This window comes from Phoenix dactylifera, chromosome 11 (genome assembly GCF_051530095.1).
Source record: "Phoenix dactylifera cultivar Ajwa chromosome 11, Ajwa_hap1_PhDact_Kaust_v1.1, whole genome shotgun sequence".
Lineage (NCBI taxonomy): Eukaryota > Viridiplantae > Streptophyta > Magnoliopsida > Arecales > Arecaceae > Phoenix > Phoenix dactylifera.
In genome coordinates this window covers 7,952,272-7,974,392 of record NC_143200.1, presented here as the reverse complement: position 1 = coordinate 7,974,392, position 22,121 = coordinate 7,952,272, and the positions used below count along the sequence as shown (strand labels likewise).

General features: G+C 40.2%; 2 protein-coding genes across 2 annotated transcripts; one reads left to right on the top strand and one right to left on the bottom strand.

Annotated features, from left to right (window-relative positions):
• Positions 1–670: 670 nt before the first annotated feature.
• On the bottom strand, positions 671–3,080 carry LOC103711295 (amidophosphoribosyltransferase, chloroplastic-like). The gene has a single exon (XM_008797380.6). It carries the CDS (start codon positions 2,596–2,598, stop codon positions 946–948), a length of 1,653 nt encoding a protein of 550 aa, XP_008795602.3. The 5' UTR covers positions 2,599–3,080; the 3' UTR covers positions 671–945.
• A 2,851-nt stretch (positions 3,081–5,931) lies between these two features.
• On the top strand, positions 5,932–21,271 carry LOC103711273 (receptor homology region, transmembrane domain- and RING domain-containing protein 1). Its single transcript, XM_008797360.6, is given in 6 exon segments — positions 5,932–6,163; positions 6,325–6,582; positions 8,059–8,283; positions 11,600–12,004; positions 20,471–21,001; positions 21,004–21,271. Coding segments are annotated over 5 exon segments (1,347 nt in total). The 5' UTR covers positions 5,932–6,163; positions 6,325–6,443; the 3' UTR covers positions 21,051–21,271.
• The last annotated feature ends 850 nt before the right edge of the window (positions 21,272–22,121 follow it).

Sequence of the window (22,121 nt, the reverse complement as noted above, 5' to 3'; positions counted from 1 at the left end):
CTGTTTTCAGAAAAGAGTGGGCTTTAAAGCTAGGAAAATAGAAGTTTGTGGACATGCTCTCTTCAACATCAATCTCCTTGTGGTAATTCACTAATTTTAGAGAAACAAAAATACACAAAAAACAACAATGTCAAACAAGCCCTTAAATAACATCACACTTCCAATTCCAATAGTGAGATATAAAGACATAGACAGTCCCATGAGAAATAAAAGCATTCATTGATTTACACAAATGCTGGGAGTAGTAGAAGAATTCGGGGCTTTGTGGATTAAACATTTGGAAAGCTAAAAGTTATATTAGCAAACTGATATATCTATAGAACAATTCCTTGCTATAGCATGCAGGTTGACATGGAAGAGATTTTTTGACTAGTTCTAATGGCATATCAGTTCCTAAAAGTTGAACTGGCAATAAAAAAATTAGCAACAAAACATGGTTGTTGGAACCACTACAAGCTGATCAAACAGAAGAAAACAGTAGTAGCTCTCAGATTGAACAGATCACAGACAAAGATCGCAAAAAACCTATGATGATAATATAATACAATAAGCTTACTAAACACTGAAAAAAAAAAGATACTAGAACTTAAAGCAATCTAACCAACCACAATTAGAAACTGACTCAATAAAGAAGGAATATGACAAATAGAAGAAAAGTACAAAGCATGCGTTGACAAATTATATCTTCTGATCTAAAATATATTCCATACAACATGATCGTTTGGATCTGAAGATATCGTGGAAAAAGGGTATCAGCTTAATACAAGATGATAAATATCTCTCTCCCTCTGAAAACCACATCTCATCACTATAACTAAGTTATGGAAAGGTAAAAATACAGAACGGTTAAAGCAGAAAACAAAATTTCCTCTTCTGATTCCTTCGATACCAACATAAGAATTTGTATAAATAAGCGCCACGATCTGTGTAGAGAACGCATTAACCTCACTCTTCCATTACCTTCACGACCTCGTGCTCCCTCGGCGGCACAGGATAGCTCCCGGAGAAGCACGCATCGCAGAAAGTGGGTGCCTCATCACCGAGCAGCTTCCTGAGGCTGTCAAGCGAGAGGAAGGCGAGCGAATCGCAGCCAATCTCTTTCCTAACCCCCTCCACATCCATCCTATTGGAGATGAGCTCCTCGGCCCTCGGGGTGTCGACCCCATAATAGCAGGAGCCAACGATGGGCGGGCTGGCAATCCTCATGTGGACCTCGCAGGCGCCGGCGTCCTTGATGAGCCGGACGATCTTGGACGAGGTGGTACCACGGACGATGGAGTCGTCGACAACGACAACGTTCTTCCCCTCGAGAATTCCACGAACAGGTGCGAGCTTGAGCTTGACGCCGAGGTCGCGGATCTCCTGGGTGGGCTGGATGAAGGTGCGGCCGACATAGTGGGAGCGGATGAGGCCCTGCTGGAAGGGGATGCCGGAGCGCTCGGCGAATCCGAGGGCAGCGAAGAAGCCGGAGTCCGGGATGGGGATGACGACATCGGCGCCGGGGGCAGGGGAATCGGCGGCGAGGGCGGCACCGAAGGAATAGCGGGAGGCGTGGACGGGGCGACTGAAGACGACGGAGTGGGGGAGGGCGAAGTAGATGTGCTCAAAGATGCAAGCTTTGCGGGGCTTGTGGGGTAGGAGGCAGAGGGAGGTGAGGGAGAGGTCCTGGCCGTCGACGACGAGGACCTCGCCGGGCTGGACCTCACGGTCGTAGTCGGCGCCGATGAGGTCGAGGGCGCACGTCTCGGAGGCGAAAACGACGGCCCGGGAGGGTCGACGGAGGCGGCCCATAACGAGAGGGCGGAAGCCATGGGGGTCGCGGACGGCGAAGAGCTTGCTGGCGGTGAGAAAGACGAGGGAGTAGGCTCCCTCGATGGCGCGGCAGGCCTCGACAAGGCGGGACAGGAGGGGGCGGGAGGTGGAGGTGGCGATGAGGTGGAGGAGGACCTCAGTGTCGGAGGAGGTGTTGAAGATGGAACCGCGGGCCTCCAAGTCGGTGCGGAGGGCCGCGTAGTTCACGAGGTTGCCGTTGTGGGCAACGGCGAGCTGGCCGAAGCGGTAGCCGGCGAGGAAGGGCTGGACGTTCATCGGGGAGGAGGCGGCGCCGGCGGTGGAGTAGCGGACGTGGCCGATGGCGGCGGAGCCGGGGAGGGAATCGAGCTTGGCCGGGGAGAAGACCTCGGAGACCAGGCCGAGGCCGGTGAGGGCGCGAAGGGTGCTGGAGTCAGAGGCGACAATGCCGGCGCCCTCCTGGCCGCGGTGCTGGAGGGCGTGGAGGGCAAGGCAGCACAGCCGGGAAGCCTCCGGGTCGCCGATTATGCCTACCACGCCGCACTCCTCCCGGGGCTTATCGTCGAACAGTGGGAAAAGGTCGTTGGCGACGCCATCAGGCGATGAGGGAAACAGCTCGCCGGAGTCGGTGGCGAAGATTGGGAGCAGGCGGCGGTGGGGAGAGGAGGTAAGGCGGTGGCGGAGAGAAAGGCAGGGTTTTGGGAGGGTTTTGAGGGAGAGGGGGAGGAAGGGTTTGGGGGAGCCGGGGTGGGCAGAGGAGAGGTGGCGGGAGGCGGCGGAGGCGGTGGTGGAGATGGTGGCGGCCATTGGAGAGGGGAAGGAAAGATTGGAGGGGGCGCCCTTGGATACGCGCAGTGCCCGCGTCGTCGTGGTGGCGGGGATTTGGATACGGACTCAGGAAAGTTGCGGGGAGCTAGATGGAGTTGACTTCTAAAACCAACCGAACCGGGTTACCTGTTCGAGTTAGAAAGCAGCGCAGTCCCATTCCAAGTTCCGCATGGTAGGGGGATTACAAAAAATCTTTACGACATATTAAAGGGAAGTCCAGAGCTTCCCATTTCCGAAGAAATGCATGTCGGGAGTACAACATGCTTACCATATTAAAGAGAAGAATTAAATGCATTACACTGGGATATTATATGAGAATCCAGCGATCCTTACCATTTTAAAAACAACCGGGGCTTGCCTCACCATTTTAAAAGGAGAGGGCGTGACTCGTGAGCGAGTGCTTGGTATGCCGAGAAAAAAAAAAAAAAAAACCTGTACATAACCCGCATTGAATGAACTATGTTTCAGAAAAGACGGCTCGCAATAGGACGGATATACGGCTCCTAGGTAAGGCTGAGAATCGAGCGACTCCTTCGGTGCTTCTTGTGGGGGTTACACGAAGGAAGCCATGGGGTGCATCTGGTGGCCTGGGAGCAGATCTGCCGTCCCACTAGTGAGGTTGGTCTAGGAGTGCAGTTCCTATTGGAGTGGCGTGAGGCTTTCATTGCACAACATGCAATTCGGTTCCTATTAGAGCCACACAGGCTCTGGAGTCAGGTGATGGCAGATAGATATGGTCGAGGGGGCTCAGAGGTGGCATGGAGTGGTTGTCGAGTCTCTTTTCATGTGGCACGAGATCGGGACTGCTGATAGGCGATGGACGGAGCATCGAGGTGACTGCTGACCCATGGGTGGATACCCTTCCCCTGAGGTGCTGACCGACCATGGTTAATACTGAGGCAGTGGAGGGGACTGCGGGTGTGCGACCTCTTAGCCCGAGAAGGGGCAGTGTGGGATAAGGCCAGACTACAACAGTTGTTCAGGGTACACCTAGCTGAGAAGATCCGGTCCCTTCTAGTACCAGGATGTGCGGGGCCCGATGTCAGAGTTTGGGGCACCTCCTGCAGGGCCAGTGTCAGATTAGGTGACCTCTCCCCTGTCATCCAGCGGGAGCATGAGCCGGGGCAGGATTGCACTTGGATCTGGAGGTCGAGGCTTCACTGGAGGGCAGCACTCTTCTTATGGAAGGTGATGTGGGACCGCCTTCCGATGAGAGCAATGCTGAGTAGGCATGGCTGGAGGATCCCCGCAGAGTGCGGGACATGTGGTGCTGAGGAGTCGGTGGACCATGTGCTATTTCAGTGTACATGGGCGAGGTCGGCATAGCAGTGGTCAGGAATCCCGCAGGAGGCCTGGAGTGGGAGGCTTCAGTTTCTACAGGTGATACGGTAGTAGTTAGTCAGCCCCGAGACATGTCAGGAGGCCATCCGAGCAACTCATATAGCACATCATATCTGGCTGGCAAAGAATGCCCGTACTTTCGGCGAGCGCAGGATGTCACCGAGGTTTGTTACGGAGTTCGCTCGAGTACAGACGATGGAGATAAGGCCCACCTTCTCTTCAGATAAACCTTTGACAGCTTGGGACATCTGGGGTTCCTCTCTGCTCTGGCAGCTCCTCAGATGGTGTTCTTCACCTGGGAACCCCCACCCCCGAGCTTCCTCAAGGTCAACTTCGACGGATCGGTACTGGATGGAGGCACGCGAGGTGGTGCGGGCTTTGTTATACGGGACCCGCACTCCAGGATGGTGGCAACGGATGACTGCCAGTTTTTTGGCATGTCGGTTTTGGAGGCAAAGCTGCAAGCCGCCTGGGCTAGTCTTTGACATGCGCAGCAGGTGCTGCAGGCCAACTTAATCATTCTGGAGGGCGATTCGACCACAATTATCAGGTGGATCAAGGAGGGGCCGAGGGGTGAGGGCATAGACCACCCCTGATCCGGAATATAGGGATGATAATGAGGAATGGGGAGGCCTTCCAGGCCAAATATATATTTAGAGAAGCCAATGAGGCGGCCCATTGGGTAGCTGCCTATGCGGCTCACCACTTAGGGTACACTCTCCGATCAGGAGAGGGGGAGCTGCCACATGCACTCCGCGAGTTAGTGTTTTTTGACTTTATTGGATGTATTCGTATACGTATTGTATGAAAAACCCGCTTCAGTAAAAAATAATAATAATAAAAAATAAACAATCAAATATCCTTACCTACTTGAAACAGTTTGATTGTTATTTCAAAAATCAAGAGAGTATCCTTAACTACTAGGATGACATAGTTCAATGGATATTTAGAAGTAAGAGCACTGAAAATCGGCAGGATAACATTCAACCATATCTGATTTTATATCTAGTTCGGTTCAGGTTTGAATAGAAATTCTAGCGAAAAATTATCTATAGTAACTATGCTCCCATAGCTAGAAGGAACCTGAGACTTGTTACTTGCACGAATTAAAATAGAGTTATCCGGTACATGTTATGATATTTTATATTTCAATAATTAATTATTTATATAAAATAAATTTTTCCTTGAGAAAAATGAAAAATGAATATATGCTATTATTTATGATATTATAAATATTATACTATTAAAAATGATTGAAAATATCAATAACTTTTTTCACACTCCAATATTTGTATATAATTTTTACAAGCTTTTAAAAACAAATAATTCATGACTATCTTTTATATATGTTGCAATTGGTGGTATTCCATGTAGAAAATTTCTCAATTTTTATTATATTTATTATATATTTTTAAATAATTTTTATTTTTAGTATTTTAATATAAATCTAATTGGACTAGTGATTCAAATTTGGAAAGGATCGGTCTACACGGGGATTTAATAACTATGCCTTAAACCTTTATCTGGCATATTGTGTACGATCTAGATAGTAGATTCTATTCTCATCTTTTATGATCATATCATTTATTAATGAAAGGTTTAATAAGATTATTAAATCCCACTCAAGATTCTATTTGTATCCAAATAATATCCAACTTATATCGAATAAAAATAATAAGTTATAATTAATATTTAACTTATACTCCATATTTATCTAGAACAAAGTGGATATATCTAATATCAGATTTATATCCATATTCATTTAAAATAATTTTAAATAGTAATCTTGGTCTCTATTTAATATTTATAGCCGTATTTATATTTACTGAAAAATATAGATAAGACTATAGCTGTATCAGGATCTGATTCGCATCCAATCTGCTTTCAATCAGTATCAAGAAGGAAGTATGCAATTAGGTCTTTGCATCTGGCAGTTGGCCTAAAGACGTACCTCAAGTTCAGGCCCCCTTTGGCCCATGAGCCCTTTAGGTAATCCTAATTAGAGAATCCTAAAGGGCGCCCGGCTGAAAGGCTCGAAGCCGCGAGAAGAGCTCCAGCTCCCCTCGAGATACCCCATTAACGTGCCCCGCCACCTTCGTTAACGTGCTCCAGCGCGCTCTCCTTCGATCCCCTCTCTCTCATGGAAGCCGATGTCTCCATCATTGTAGTCCCTGTGGTTATTCCCTCCATCCAGGTACCTCAGGTAACCGTTTCGCCTCTTTTCCCAGCTCTCTCCTTCGATTTCTCAAATGCTACAGATATTCGACTTCTGTATCGAAGATTTGGTCTTTGCTCTAGGTGACGTCAGGTGTATTTTATCGGTTTCTTTTTTTATTGGCTTGTGATGATATTTGGGTTTTGCAGGATTTGAATGGATGGTGGATTGTTGCGGTTTGATGAAATTAAGATTGGATTTGAAGTGATTGGAAGTATTGGGTGGGATATACTGTGATAAATAGAAGTGGTTTGTGGGAGCTCGTGAGATGGGATTGTCGAATTACAAGGGAAATGTGCTCTTTATATGCACTCTTCTTTATCTGCTGGCTGGGTTTGCGGCTGCCAATGTGGTGCTGATTGGGAGGAACGTGTCGTTGTCATTCAATGATGTTGAGGCAAATTTTGGTAAAAGATACAATTTTTTTATATGATTTTATTTGAAAATTTCGACAAGTTCCTGTCTTGAGTGAAATTATATGGTTTTATTGCTTGGATTATCTGCAGTTTTCATGATAACCTTTTAATTATCTCGTAACCAATTTTGTACAAATAGAATTTCTTGATTTTGTACAAGATGAACCATAGGGTCCACACGAATGTGAGGATTGTGCTGACATGAAAGTTTGCAAGACATGAGCCTGAAGGGTAACGAATCATAATATGGTACAACGATATTCATGTTGCTCCAACTAACCTAAGTACAAAAACTAAAGCAAAACCACAGGTTACAACCTATTTGCAAATTGGTACAAAAAGCCAACTAAGAAAAACCAAACAACCAGAACACATGTTAGGTTGATATTACCTCAAAGCTTTATCAGAAAAGGCCTCAAGGTGGAAGCCCATTTCAAGGTGGCTTATAAAAACGGATGACGTAAGATCTTTGTTGATCATGCAGATTATTTTGGATTCTAAGAGTGAAACATAAGTTGCTAAACCTTGTAGAATTGTGGGAGAAGTCGAACAATATATTATCGTGAAGCTACAAAATTGATGCAACTACTATCTTGGTTAAAAAATTGAAATTTGTTTGGGGGGTAGACAGAAGTTGGTGGGAGATAATGTGCAGTGCAACAGATCAAAAATGTCAACAAGTTGTGGAAAAATTTCAAGTTTCCAAAGGTTAATATAGTAGAAAATATTTAAAGTACAATACTTGGCTGTGAATGGAGAAAATAGATGAGAACCAGGGATCACTTACTGAAAGGATCAAATACAAGTTATCACCATTAAATGAAACATGGAAGAAGAAAAAGAGGAAAAACTGTGTGCAAGACACGTAGGCTCATGGAACATCATGGAGAAAGAGGATTTTTTGGAAATTTGTGAAGCATGCTGGCAACCTATATGGGAAAATAGGTTTTCCTTAAACGGAAGGGTTGATTTTCTATAGTATATGGAGGAAGTTGAACATATTTTGAAAGGAACTTGACTATCACCGAAGCAAGGGTGTCATTTTTAATTTTGAAGGAAAAAATGCTCCTGGTTTCAATTATCTTTATTTTATCTTGCCAAAATCTAGTAGCATATTATGAAGGAGGTGCCATTAGGATCTCCTATGAATTTCATTTATGAGTTTTTGAAGTTACATTCAGTACCCTTATATCTGTGGGAGAGGAAGCCTACAATGTTAAAAAAAAAAAAAAACTTTAACAGAAAAGTTTGTTTAATGGCAAACATGCGATAGTTTATAATGCATAGATAAGTACAGTTTTTTTTTTCTTTTTGATGGTTAAATATGATGTGTGCATAATTTTCTTCTGACCATCGTGCAATATAATATGAGCATTAAGAACCTTTTTTGTGAAGTTGTTTTCATTATATTTGGCACATAGTAACTTGTCAGGCCATGTAATTATGTTTCTGTTCTGTTTTTTCCAGCACCATCAATAAAAGGATCTGGTGAATGCGGTGTATTATATCTTGCTGAGCCTCTAGATGCATGCACTCCATTGACAAATAAAGTTGCAGAAGGCCCAAATTCTCCATTTGTGTTGATTATAAGGGGAGAATGCGCATTTGAGGATAAAGTTAGACATGCACAAAATGCCGGGTTCAAGGCTGCTATTATATATGACAATGAAGATAGCAGCATCTTGGTTCCAAGTAATGTTTCTTGCTCAAGTCATGATGTTTCTAACTTCAAAAGCTATTCCGTTTTATGTTACTACCACCCAATGGTCATCCTCTTATCTATGCTAGAATCATAAATTTGAAATGCCAAACAACATTGAAATTTTCTTTAAAATGCTGCTTGTATCTTTTGACATATGCTAATAAAGTTGATCATGTTTCCCGTTAAAAGTAGGTAAAATGTTCTTCATTACTCCCCTCAAACTTGTAACCTGCTTGCCAATTTTATTTTGCTGGGATTTGTTTAGTGAATTGGTGATTGGCTGATAGATAGTTCTTATTTATTTAATGTTGTGATGCGACTTCGGCAGCGTTCAGCAGTACTTTACAATTTCAAAGTAAGTTTTTGGAGCTTAGTGTGAGCAGATCCAGATGTCAAGTACGGAAATGTCATTCTTAGCTACTTGAGTAGTTGTACTGCATGTTGCAAAATTAGTGTCTGCGTTACATATTTAATATTACCTTGCCTCATGGGACTAATGGATGAAACTGGTGGTTTTTGTTTTTTGGAAATTAGGCTGCACCTTAGTAGTTCCACTGATATTATGGTTTTCTCATTAACAGTGCTGTTGCAATTTCATCGGCGGTCTACATGGTTCGTCGTTGTGGAAAATCCACTTAAATAATGGATCTTTTTTTAAAAGTTAGATTAATGTACAAGTTTTTAAATTATCATTTGGATTTTCACTTGAATGTAGCCTAAATATCTAGAAAATTTATAAAATTAATGCTAAGATAAAATCCTAGAATGCTTTGTTTTGTACTTGCAGTCTATGTTTTAAGCTCATGCTCATCACATGGTTGCTCGACAAGATTATTTGGCAACAAGCAAGTTGCAGATCCAACCCTTCTTACCAGCAAAAGAACAACAGACACAAAAAAATAAGTACTTTGATTTAGGAGTCTAGAGCACAAAAAAATCTTTACAAAAATTTTATTAGAGTGATTGTGTTTTTTGTTTATGAAGAAGCCTTTTCCATCTAGTGTTTGGGATTTGCAGGATTGTTTGAGGGATATTTGAAGTAACAAAACTGTCAGCAAGCACATTTTTTTTATGCACTTTTTTAATATAGATTTCCTGTAACTTGATTCAGTTATTTTGGAATTTTTAGACCATTTAATGGTGATGGTTGTGAATTAAATATTTGAACCTATTTTAGCTATTTGAGAGTTGGTTGTAGATGTAGCTTCAAATTCATATGCTTGAGTTCTTTAGACAAGTCTTAAAATTCTGCATGAAAAATTCCCATGATCATCTCTGGAGAGGTGCATAACTGCATATCGACTGATACTTTGTTTATGCAGGAAAAACTGTCAATGATTTTGATAATTGGCTTCTTATGTTGAAGGATTCAAGGGCTTAATTGGAAAAGATTTACAGCTTAGTTATTTTTTTTATGGCTGACTATTGATTCAAAGTATTTAAATTACAATACTAGATTAAATTGGATATATTAGTGCCAACTAAGGTTCGCCGTACTGTTACCGGACTCCGTACCGGTGCCACACTAGCATAGTATCGGTACGGTATGGTACAGAGTTTTTTTTGGCATATCGAAGGTCGGTATGCCACCCATATCAATACCGGTACCGAACCGGTACGGTATGGTATGTCTGGTACCGTTGGATATGGTACGGATAAGCATACCATGCCAACAGTATCTGGAGTTCTGGACCTTTTGTTGGCACCGCTCTCCTCAGCGCATTTCATTGGGAGAAGTTTCAATTTTGAACTTAGGAGGTGGCATTGCTACCGCATTTCTAAAAAAGTAAAAAGAAAAAAAAGGATATATTAGTGGCCAAAGATGCTTAACTGTGGAATTGGTTCTGAATCAAGTGAAAGGGTTTAAGAAAATGATGTAGAGAGCAAAGAGGATTTGAATGGAGGTTGTAAAGAAAAGAAAGAGTTTCTATTTTAGAAAGTTGGAACTAATTACAGACTGAGGTGTATGGAACTGAGCTTGCAATGGTTGGATTAGTCTTTTTTGTTCTGTTTTCACTTTAATGTGTCACTTTGCTGGCATTGACAAGAGTTAGCCAGAAAACAAGAAAAGACTTTCAAGTTGATGCTGTCCTGAAACTTGATAAAGTGATCACTCACCCTTTGTCTTACACGGCCAAGTAGTTTTATTGAAGCCTGTTCAAATTTTGTGTTTTCTGATGTTTGACTTAAGTACTTCGAGCTATCTTTGACAATACATGGGAAAATAAGATAATTGACATAAAACCATGTAATCTTTTTTATTAAATAAGATAATTGCCATAAAACCACACAGTCTTTCTATTTTATGCATAGATTTTAAAAAGAAAACATTTCCTATTGGTTTCTGATTTGTGCTTTGCTGTTGAACCAGTTGAAAAGCATCGCTCCTGTTCATCTATAAGAATATGAATATGCACTGTGTTATATTCTATATCTTATTAGTTTATGCTGTAATACTTTTTTTCCTGGATATGCCAATATTATTTGAATCATAAAATTGCAACATATTTTTCTTTTGATTCCTTATGCATTAAATTTTTGGTTGTGCAAATTTCCTGTAGAAATTAGGAATAGCTTCATAGAGGGGCCATTGCTTGGTGCAATGGTCAAAGGCTTGGGCTGACAAGTGCATTGGCATACGTTCGAGTCCTCACGCAGCCACTTTGTGCAAAAAAATGCTAAAGGTTGGGATTGTCCCCAATTCGCCCCTCCTAGGACCCTGGAACGCCAGAACCATAACTGGGTAGTGTCCTGAGGAATAGCTTCATACAATCTTTGTGTTGGAAAGACGTATGCAACCCACTTTTCCTAGTTCCGTCCTATCTCAATAACCCACTTTTCCTGGTTCTGTCCTATCTCAATAACCCACTTTTCCTGGTTCTGTCCTATCTCAATAACCAACTTTCCCTAGTTCTGTCCTATCTCAATAACCAACTTTTCCTGGTTCTGTCCTGGCTCAATAACCACTTTTCCTGGTTTCTGTCCTAGCTCAATTCCTCCAATGATGCCAGTGGCTATAAAATCATATTCTTGTGAAAATAGTTGTTGCATATAATACGTGGCTCTAATGTGACATAACCACATCTGACAATATTATTCCTATAAATTTTTCCAAAGTTTAACTTTTACATCAAAAATCTAAGAACTGAAGCTTTTAGGTCATTATAACTTATTCTTGCTTTGCATTTTCTCACTTTTAGCCTCTTAAGGATAATGCCTCCCTTCTTAAATGCAATTCCAGATGACCTGGCTAATTGCTTCTCTTTTAAACAATTATTTCATTAGCTAAACATTGAAGTAATACAGTGGCAGGAACTCCAGGTGGCATTCATATAAATGCTGTGTTTGTCTCTAAGGCCTCAGGTGAGATATTGAAGAAATATGCAGGTCGTGCAGACATGGAGTTGTGGATAATACCAACCTTTGAAAATTCAGCATGGTCGATTGTGGTTATCTCCTTCATATTACTCCTTGCCATGTCTGCTGTGCTGGCTACATGTTTTTTTGTGCGCAGACACTGCATAAGGCGCGAACAGCCTAGAGTTTCTAATGTCCGAGAGTTCCATGGGATGAGCAGTCGACTAGTGAAAGCAATGCCGAGTATCATATTCACGTCTGTCTTGGAAGATAATTGCACTTCATCGACATGTGCTATCTGCCTAGAAGACTATAGAGTTGGAGAGAAGCTTAGAGTACTGCCATGTCGTCACAGTATGTCTCTTATTCATAACAAAATCAACTTTAGTTTTGCTCATGCGTAGTTCAGTAGAAGCCTGATTGTCTTTGGCTGCTATTCTGACTCAAAGGTTACCCTTAAACATGTGGAACATAAGTAGTCATGGCATAACCAGGCATTGTAATATTTGGTTGAGAACACCTTTTATGCATCCTGAAGATAGGAGTTTCTATTGAAACAATGTAGTGTATCTATGCAAAATATTAATTATTATTTAAGCCTGTTTAACATCACTTGCAGTAGATTATTTTACTTGTACATGTCTTTTGAATCTAAGTAGCTTTTTGGTGTATGAGATTTTTATCAGAATTTTCTGTCTACTTCTGCCTTTGCTCCTACACCCACTAGCTAATGATTCTATCCCCTTTCTTTAAGTAGACATATTTCATCATCGTCATATTTTATCAAAATTAAAGTTGGTTAAATTAGCACATTTAAGCAATTATTATTTTGTCTTATACGAATTCCTATATCGATTAATTGATAAATTGCACCAATGAGTGCACATTTTTATTTTGTATTATATTAGTGTGTAATGCACATTTAAGAAAATATAATTAACAAAATAAGAATATGATTGGGGGTTGTGTGAGCTTGATAGGTTGGAGAGACTATTTCCAGATTGCTTAGATTTGAAATTAGTGGGAGATTTATTAGGATTGGAGAGATAATAGAAAGATAAAATTAGGGAGAAAGTTACAGGACAGGGGCTTGGTGCATTGGAGAGGTAATACCTTCAAACTTTTTAAATTTGAAGTTAGTGGGGGAATATTTATGATTGGAGAGACAAGAGAGAAGAGATAAATTTAAGGAGAAATACAGGACATTGGCTTGGTAGATTGCAGAGAGAGTACCTCTAAACCGTTTAAATTTGAACCTAGTGTGGGGTTGCGGTTGGTAGAATTAGAAAGAATAATTCGAGTAGTTGGCAAACAGAAAGATAAAAATGAAACATGGTGCTTTTTATATTTACCAAGAAAGTAATTGCTAATATTATTTTTTAGATAATGTTTTTCTGAAAAACTAAGTGTATTTTGGTTAGTAAATTTAATAGAAAGGATCCATTTGGTATATATTCCTCTTCATTTTATAATATCGTATAGATATGATATTTCATACATACATTTTGTAGACATTTCCTCATCTTAGATGTCATATGGATATTCTTCTTTCTTTCTTGCATGTTTATTAGTTGGCTTCCTTTTAGTTCCAGGGAATTAAATTTTGGAATTGAAATTGCTTTATGGTGCATTGGCATGAGTAGATAGGTTTTAGCTAAGGTGGGTTAGTAACCGTGAGGTGGGTTAGTAACCTACACGGTCTCTAACACCTAGTGACTTTACTGATTGAGCCAATTGGCGCCTTTGATATTGATGTTTTCTTCCTATAATTACTCTTATGATTCACCAAATAGACATATAATATGTTTTGCTACTAGCATGTGCAATTTTTGGGTAATATTTATAATTCAAGGAACTTTATATATTTGAGGCTAATAAGTTTGGAATAAAAAAGATCACAAGAATATTAAATAGGCCTAAACTCTCGAATCATTGAAAGAGGAATGGTAATGCACTAAGTTTGATCTCCATGCAGGAAGGTGTCATGACCTGGATTCCACAAAATTTACCTATTTGAGTCCCCCTCATTGGTCTCCGAAGAAACTGGCCCTATATAGATAAGCAAGCATAAGTACAGAAAAAAGCATGAGTCTTGCAGAGGCAAGAGCTATGAGGTAAGCAAGAAAGCCATGTGGGAACCAACGTAATGGCGTGCTCTTTGATGTCAATTCTTATCTCTCCTGGTGGGGATTTGAACCCCAACTCTTCCTTCTATGACCTCTTATGCAATGATAATAACTGGGCACTACCCATAAGAGAACTTGACTGAGCTAAATTAGCAACTTTTACCATAGTGGAGAAACATTCCTTTATTAGGGCAGTTGCTACTATGGAGATTCCATTCCGTCTGACATTATGAGATCCACAAGATGACATTCTCGAGAGTTCTGTTTGGATTTTAGGATACAGGAGTGGACATATTCACCAATGATAATGTGATCGGATGTGATTATCACTTAAGTTTGCTTATATCAACATCAAATATGGTTATCCTTGTTCGCTAAAACTCTTTCTTTTCCTTCTGTTATCCAACATTGTAGGAGAGTGGCATAAGTTTTGAGCTAATTTTCTCCATCTTGCAGAGCACTATTACATCATAATACGCAAATGATCCCACATCTAACACTCAAAGGAATACACCTAATTGCCAAATGATACTAAATGTTGTCTCAGTATGCTTTTTTTTAAAAAAGGAATGTGTCCTTTGTTTCACTTTAGGTAATTTTTAGGATTATGGAGATTGCATAATTCCAGTTTATTAGGAAAATAAAATTAACACCAGGATCTTTTGTAATCAAATGGGACTAAGGCAAGCGGTACCATCTTGAACTGCTTGATTCGGGGCATACCGAACTGTACCGAGATGAAATCAGAACGGTTACGCTCTTCAGTTTAGAAAACCCCCCAAACCATTCCGAATTGAGCGGTTTGGAGCGGTACCACTGCGAACCGCCTAATTCACACCAGTATGGGGCGATTCGACTCCTTTTCTCCTCTATTCTTTGAGAGAGGTGCTAAGACATTCTCAGCCCCTCTTCTCTTTTATTTTTAAAAAACTATGAGAATCGCAAAAAGAGGCAAGATTTCGACAACGTGCTAGATCTGATCCGGAATCAGGTAACGTGCCTTCCCCCCTTCATTTCATCAATCTTTTTTTTTTTGAAGTTGAAAATTGGCAATAAAATGAAAAAAGAGGTCATGTTAAAATTTTTAATTTTAGGATGATTTTATGATATGTTGTAGATCTATGGATGATCTACACAATGCCACTAAAATTTTAAATTTTTATTATTTTTGTAATTTTTTAAATAAAAAAAATATATTTTTGATTTAAAAAATAAAAAATAATAGTAACAAAATTACTGTAACATTATAATCATGTTTAGGGGTATGTATGCAAATCTCTATCAAACTGTGGTGCCAATTTATTCAAGTTTGGGTATAATCATGTTCATAGTGGCATAGGCCCAAATTTGAATAAAACTAAAAAATAAGTGGCCTTCCATACATGCCGACAGGCTGAAAAAAAAATATATTATATCTATGATAGGGTGCTACATAGATCTGAGATCAAATTAATTTTATAATTATTTTATATTTAAAAATTAATAAAAAGATATAATTTATAAAAAATAAAAAATTAGTACTATGTATAGATGATTTTTAAAGTATTTTTTAAGTAGAAAATATTTTTTGCATCACAGTAAAATTTTACTATTCTTAAATACTTATTTAAATGATGATAACCTGAGATAACAATAAATATAGCATCCCTATTATGGTTCTTCATATTTATGAATTAAAATAAATTTTCTAGATATTTTCTAGTTAAATATTTATTTACTATGGAAACATAATTAAAATTACTTAATTAAGTGTAAAATTTTTGAAAAAATATTATATATAGACAATGTTTAACTAGAAAATAAATATTAAGTAGACTAATATAGTGAGTTTCTAATTACAATGTAATTTTACTAATTTTTAAATAATTAATTATCTAAATACCAATTGATGTAAACTTGCAAGAATGGATCTATCTAAGAAGGATTCAAAGTATGACATTGGTTGGATACATGGGTAGACGCTTTCTGGTAAGCATTATTGAAGGTGCAATTGGTGCAACATAGAGTTCAATAGAATAGAGGTAACTAGATTGAAGCAGCATAGAGCCAGTGGTTACCTCGACGTGTCTATCTACTGGAAGTACCTGCAAAAGGTTTGACAACTTATAAAGAAGCATTTCTTTGATTTCAAGATGACGAAGTAAAAAGTTATTGAGAAGAGGACAGAGGTGGAATGCTGAGCAGCAGAGCCATCTTCTTACAACTCAAGGGAGTCGGAGGAGGTCTCTCTTTTGGATGATGAGGAGGCAGAGGTCCAAGCTACTATCCAGACGAGCTTGGATGATCAAGGGCAACAAGACAAGATGGCTAGGCGCAGGGCTCAGTTTGGGCTCTTACAACACAAGTCTGGCTCTGATTTTTGAGCCATCATGGCAGATTCACAATTCAGAAAGATCTCGTTAGTTAGGGAGATCGTTGGTAAAGATGGAAGCCGTATAACATCTATACTAGGGGGCTTGCGGCAGTAGGAAAGAGAAGAAATCCTCTAGAGAGATTCCAACAGGGGCCACCATCCATGGTCTAGATCCATGTATCTTCCCCAGTAGGGATGTGAAGCAGTAGAGGATTGATACTATGTTGATGAAGGACAATAAGAAGGATATGTAGAGAGCTATTGTGACATGGTTCTATTTCAACTATATTCAAGCGACCGCAATAGGTAACAGATTCTATTGGTTTGCCATTGCTTCCATACAGAGTGTTGGTTTGGGTGTAGATCCTCTAGGATCGAAGATATATGTATATATATAATGTGTTCTTTGATAACAACAAAGATGAGCTACATAAGTGGATTGTCTCCTAACAGAGCAAGTGAGCTATATATAGTTGACTGTTACGTGTGATGATTGGACTGGTCTAAGCAGGTGAAGCATCACCAGCTTTCTATCTTACTATGATATGAAGATATTCTTCTACCAGTGTATTGATACTTTCGATCAGGTATATGATACAGATTACATCCTCAAATTGATGAAGGAGGTGATAGATCTGGTAGGATAGTAGAATGTTGTGCAGATGGTCACTGATAATAAGCTACAATACAAGGCTGCGAGGAAGATCTTAATGAAGCGGTGGCCGCACATTTTCTGAACCCCATGTGTTGCATATTGCATTGACCTTATGCTGATGAACATAGAGAAGATTTGTAGGGTGAAGCAAATTGTGGAGTCAGCTTAATCCATCATCAGGTTCGTATACAACCACACATGGATCTTAGCACTGATGAGGAAGTTCTCAAGAGTGAGATTTTGAGACCAATAGTGACATGGTTTGCTATGAATTATATTGCACTTGATAGTCTTCTTGAGAAAAAAATAGGCCTATGTCAGATGTTTGTCAGTATCGATAGGCAAAAGAACAGATATGTGAGAGCCAACACTGAAGGGAGCCACATGGAGAATGATGACGAACTAGCAACTCTGGCAGTGGGCCGAGAGGATCATGAATGCTATCAAGCCATTATATGGAGTGCTTTAGGCCGTGGACAATGAGCGATCCCTCTAGATGGTCTTCTTATACCATATAATGATGGTGGCAAAGGGTTAGATCCGGTAGACAAATCCAAAGCATGCCCATGAATATATTGATATTATTGAGCAGAGGTGGGACTACCATATGGGTGTTGCATCTAGCAAGTAAGTACGTATATTGAAATACTTGTTCATTCACTTTTTTTGTAGTTTTAAATATTTTACTAAAATAATTGCAAATTATATTGGCAGCTTACTACCTGAGCTTGAAATTTCAGACGTCCCTTGAATTGGTATGAATGAGGAACTTCTGGTTGCCTTGTGCAATGTAATCTATAAGATGGAGCCCGATCTAGAAGTTGCACCCTAATGTCTTCAAGAGGCCAGTTAACTTTAGGGGCATACAGGAGCAACGTGTAGTCAACTTGTGTCTTCAATCATCAATATGTTATAACATGTCTCTTTTCCACAGACGAAACTATTTAGGGAGGGCTCTGACAGCTTTGGTCACTGACTAGTTGGGGCAAGCAAAAAGCGTATGAAGCCAGCTATATTAAATATCAACTATAACTATTACTTGATGTTTTATTATTACTACTGTCATTTATGTAATTTTTTTTAATGCTTTTGTAGTTGATTGGTGGTTTCATTTTGGAGGGTCAGCGAGAAGCCTTAGGCGGCTAACAATCCCCATCCTCTCACAGACGGTCTCCTTCGGTAGCTGTGAGCACAACTAGTCCGCCTTCTTCCTCATCCACAACAAACAGAATAACTGTCTCACACACGTGCGCCTCAACAATCTTGTATATCTCCACAACAATCTGTGGTTGAAGCTGAAGTACATGAAGGAGAAAGTGGACTTGAAGTATAATAATCCACTCCATAATGACTTCGTGTAGGATGAAGAGGATCCCATGATTGGTTGGCTTCAAGGGGCAGCAGCAGCAGCCAGAGCTCAAGAAGTTAGGATCGCTTCTACGGTCGGTCAATTTCATAGCCATAAAGGCTAGTGCGGATGCAGAGCAATGGGTAGAACATAGCATCCACACTTACCTCTAGCTGATAAGCAAAGAGATCAGTGAGAGTCAATCATCACATGGCTCTATATCTGAGACATCCTCTTAGAGATTTGATTGGGAGATGTTCATATGAGGCGACCACGTTATCCGATCCACTTAGCCAGGAGGACATGGTCGATCCTCCCGGGATAGCCAGGCAAAGAAGGGTATGAAAGTAAAGAAGGTAGGTGCTAAGCCTAGTTTGAAAGAAAAAAGAAGGAAAGTTGTAGTCCGTTGGAGAGCTTGAAGTCTATTTACTCAGCTTCAGAGACTAAGGAGAGCAGTGATGATAGCTTTGGTGATGCTGCATGTGGTGGCTAATGAGAGAGTGGAGGACATGAGACCACCATTTATGACTTAGCTCTTGGATGGTCCTCCATTCACCAGAGAGTCGCAGTTCTCTCACACTATGTAGGATAGGGACCACGGTGCATGGTCTAGAGCTTGCTAGGATACCATTGCATACAGAAGATGACCTCGTAGAGGTTGTTCACGATATGATGCTGTTGCAGATGAGATCGAACATGTACTGGAATCTATGGATGCATCAGGTTTTGAATCATGTACTGGACCTTAATACCCACAGGCAGGTTACAACCCATACAGATATGGTGCATCTGAGGCATGGTCTACTGTACCGCTCCATACCACCTAGTACGAGGCATACCATACTGTACCCAAAAAAATTAGTACGAAACTTAATTTTAAGTCGGTACAAGCCCCGTACTGCCCCATACTGAAGCATACTAATATGTATCGAGGTGTACCAAGATGTATATCGGCTCGTACCGAGGTGTACCGACCTGTATCGAGGCGTACCGACATGTATTGAGGCATACCGAGATAAAAGGTGAGAAAAGTGATTAGAAAGTTATTTCGGTACAGAGGTGTACCGTATCATACCGTACCAAATTGATAAGGTTTCGTTATAGTATCCGATACCGAGATTGCGGACCTTGATATGAGGCGTCGTCTTTTAATGGCTACTATCCTACGCAATCTAGAGCACGTTTTGGATCGAATTTTGCTGCCGGTATATTCGGATAGGTTGTCATCTCATAGTTGCAATATCGGACAGATGACTCCTCCTAGAGCTAGAGCCAGAGTACTAAGTTCAGTTTTGACTTAGGGTGCGTACCTTATGCGATGAGCTTGCATGAGTATCATGCCATATGGTTGGAGGGGTGGTGTGATGTGACTCTTGAATACGTAAAAGATCTCGATATCTATGAAAAACATCGACACTTCACCAGATTTTAGAAGTCAGTACGTATATTGTACTTAAAAATACATTAAGTTGACTCTATATTTTATATTTTGCTAATGTTCTTTACAAATATGCTGATTGGTCTACTTTAATTGCATTTCGTGATAAAATTATAGTCAAATTAGGATCAAGAAGCATCAGAAAAATAAATCACATGTTAAAAAGCATCAGAAGATGTCAAAAAAAATATCAAATTAGGATCAAAATCACTCAACAAAATCAAAAAAATTGAAAAGAAAAATCCAAAACATGTGTGCTAGTTTGGTGACCGGCATGTATATGTATACTGTATGTCAGTATGGTACCGAACTGTTAGCTAACTAGTATGGGTGTCGGTATCAGTACAGCTTATCTTGAATAGGATTGCATATTCCTTGTAAGCTCTAATGCCAAAATGCTCCATCTCTGTAACATTATTTTGAAATAACAAGCACAAACAGCATATGTGAAATTTCAAGGGTTAAAAGCAATTATTTCACATGAAATTTGGTTGGATAGCGGTCGATGATACATTGACATGTTTAATTAAAATATAGATCAATGTTTAGAAAATAGAGTTGTTAGGTTTCTTGATTAGCATTTTTTTTCCAAACATTAGTTTTTTCTTCGTTTTCCCTCTTTTTCTTTTTTGGAGTGGGGGGTGGTGTAATAATTGGTGCAAAACTTACTTGGAGCACTTGGAGCAGCTATACAATGCATCGCATGGCTAAAGGCCAGTATTATCTCTTGCATATACTAGAAAACTTGTTTTCTTTGTTTAATAAGATTTGGTTTTCTGAAAGACACCTGGCTGACTGAAACTTTGCTAGTAGTTTGTTCCATTCCAATTAATACGGTCCATGACTACTTATTTTATTTTGTACTTTCACTCATATACACTTCGTTGAATTATTATGCAGGGTTCCATGCACTTTGTGTTGATTCTTGGCTCACTATGTGGAGAACCTTCTGCCCTGTTTGCAAGCAAGATGCCAGAACAGGCATAGCCAATCTTCCAGCTTCTGAGCGCTCCCCGTTACTCTCTTCTGGTGCCCCAACTCCATCTTCTACTGGTGCAATATCATCATTCCATTCATCTGCAGCAGCATCTCCATCTCCAAATATACAAATTGCTTCCACACCTTGGTCAGAATCAACTTCTTGGACTAACTTCCTCTCCATTCCTCCTCATATTCCTAACCCACTTAGGTCCTATACTCACTCGCCAGCTATCAGTATTAGTAGAAGCTCTGCCAACCTTAGAAATGCATCGTCTCATAGATCCCCCTCCTCTCATATGGCCTCCTCACATTCCCTGGGTTTTCCTTTGTCTTCACCCATCCATTCAAGATTCACATCCCCTTATATTCCTAATTCGAGTAATGCATCCCCAAGCTATCTTGCTGGGTCATCCAGTCGTCAGTCATACCTCTGGCATTGCAGTGATTCAGGATAAGTCTGTCTGCTTTAGCCTCAGCACAATCCTTGCCCAGATGTTGATTTATCTCAATTACCGGAGGGAGTTCTCAAACTGGTAGCAACCACAAATTTTCTGCTTATGCTACACCGTGTTGGGTTATGGCAGGTGAGCATCAATTTATTGTACCATAAAAAAATGGTTGCTTCAGGACCCGTGTGATAATCTTGTTTCTTACGGATTGGTGGTTTCATTTGATGAGTTTATTATGTCAAGGGGGAACTGAGAAGTCGTTCTCGTCTCATGATACTGAGAAATGCTTACTTAGGCAACATTGATATTGTGGAAATATGCCCGAGATGACCGGTACATTTAAAGAGGTAAAACTGTTGAAACCTCCGTCGATGCTTCTCATTATTTGCTTTGGATTAAATGTTCTGGACATAGGAGGGCTCATTGTTCAAGCTTGGTTTGCTCAATCTTCATTCTTCTGGATGCAAATGAATTGGATGATTACGTGGTGTGGTCTATGCTACTTCATCATTAAGGGAATTTATTCTTGAAGGATCTTTTGCCTTGTCGTTCATTTTGGATCATTATTGTTAATGGGCTTCTAATTGCTAATTCATAACATCTTGACGTATGCATTTTTAATGTTGCAAACTCAGGTATCTGTATCTTTTGTTCATTGGGCTGGAGGCTTTTTGTTCAGCAGTTTAACATAACTGGAATCAGTTGTCTTTTCACTAAATTTGTTTTCTTGTTTCTTTATAGCTTGTGTTCTATAAAACTTATGCCTCAGATTTATGACTTGTGGAGATGAGCAGCTTTGATGCGACAGTATTTAGCTGGAGTTGGTTGTCCTTTTACCAGATGCGTTCTCTTTTTGCTTTCTTGCTTACTGCCGTCTAAAGCTTATGCCTGCAGTTTTGTAGCTTCTTGAGCTGAGCCACTTCGGTGCTAGACCTTACTACTGGAGCACGCATTGGTAAATAAATATCTGGGCCTTGGTTCACCAAGATGTGGAGGAGTGCTAGTCGGATGTCTAGACAAACTCTTGATTTAGTAGTGTTATTTAAGTCTGTTTATTCAATAGCGGAAGCTCTGTTTGGCTGCTTAGGGTTCAGAGATTGAGCATACTCCATTTTGTCATA

Excerpts from the sequence above, each read along its gene's own strand:
- LOC103711295 (XM_008797380.6), bottom strand. The coding sequence starts at position 2,598 with ATGGCCGCCACCATCTCCACCACCGCCTCCGCCGCCTCCCGCCACCTC.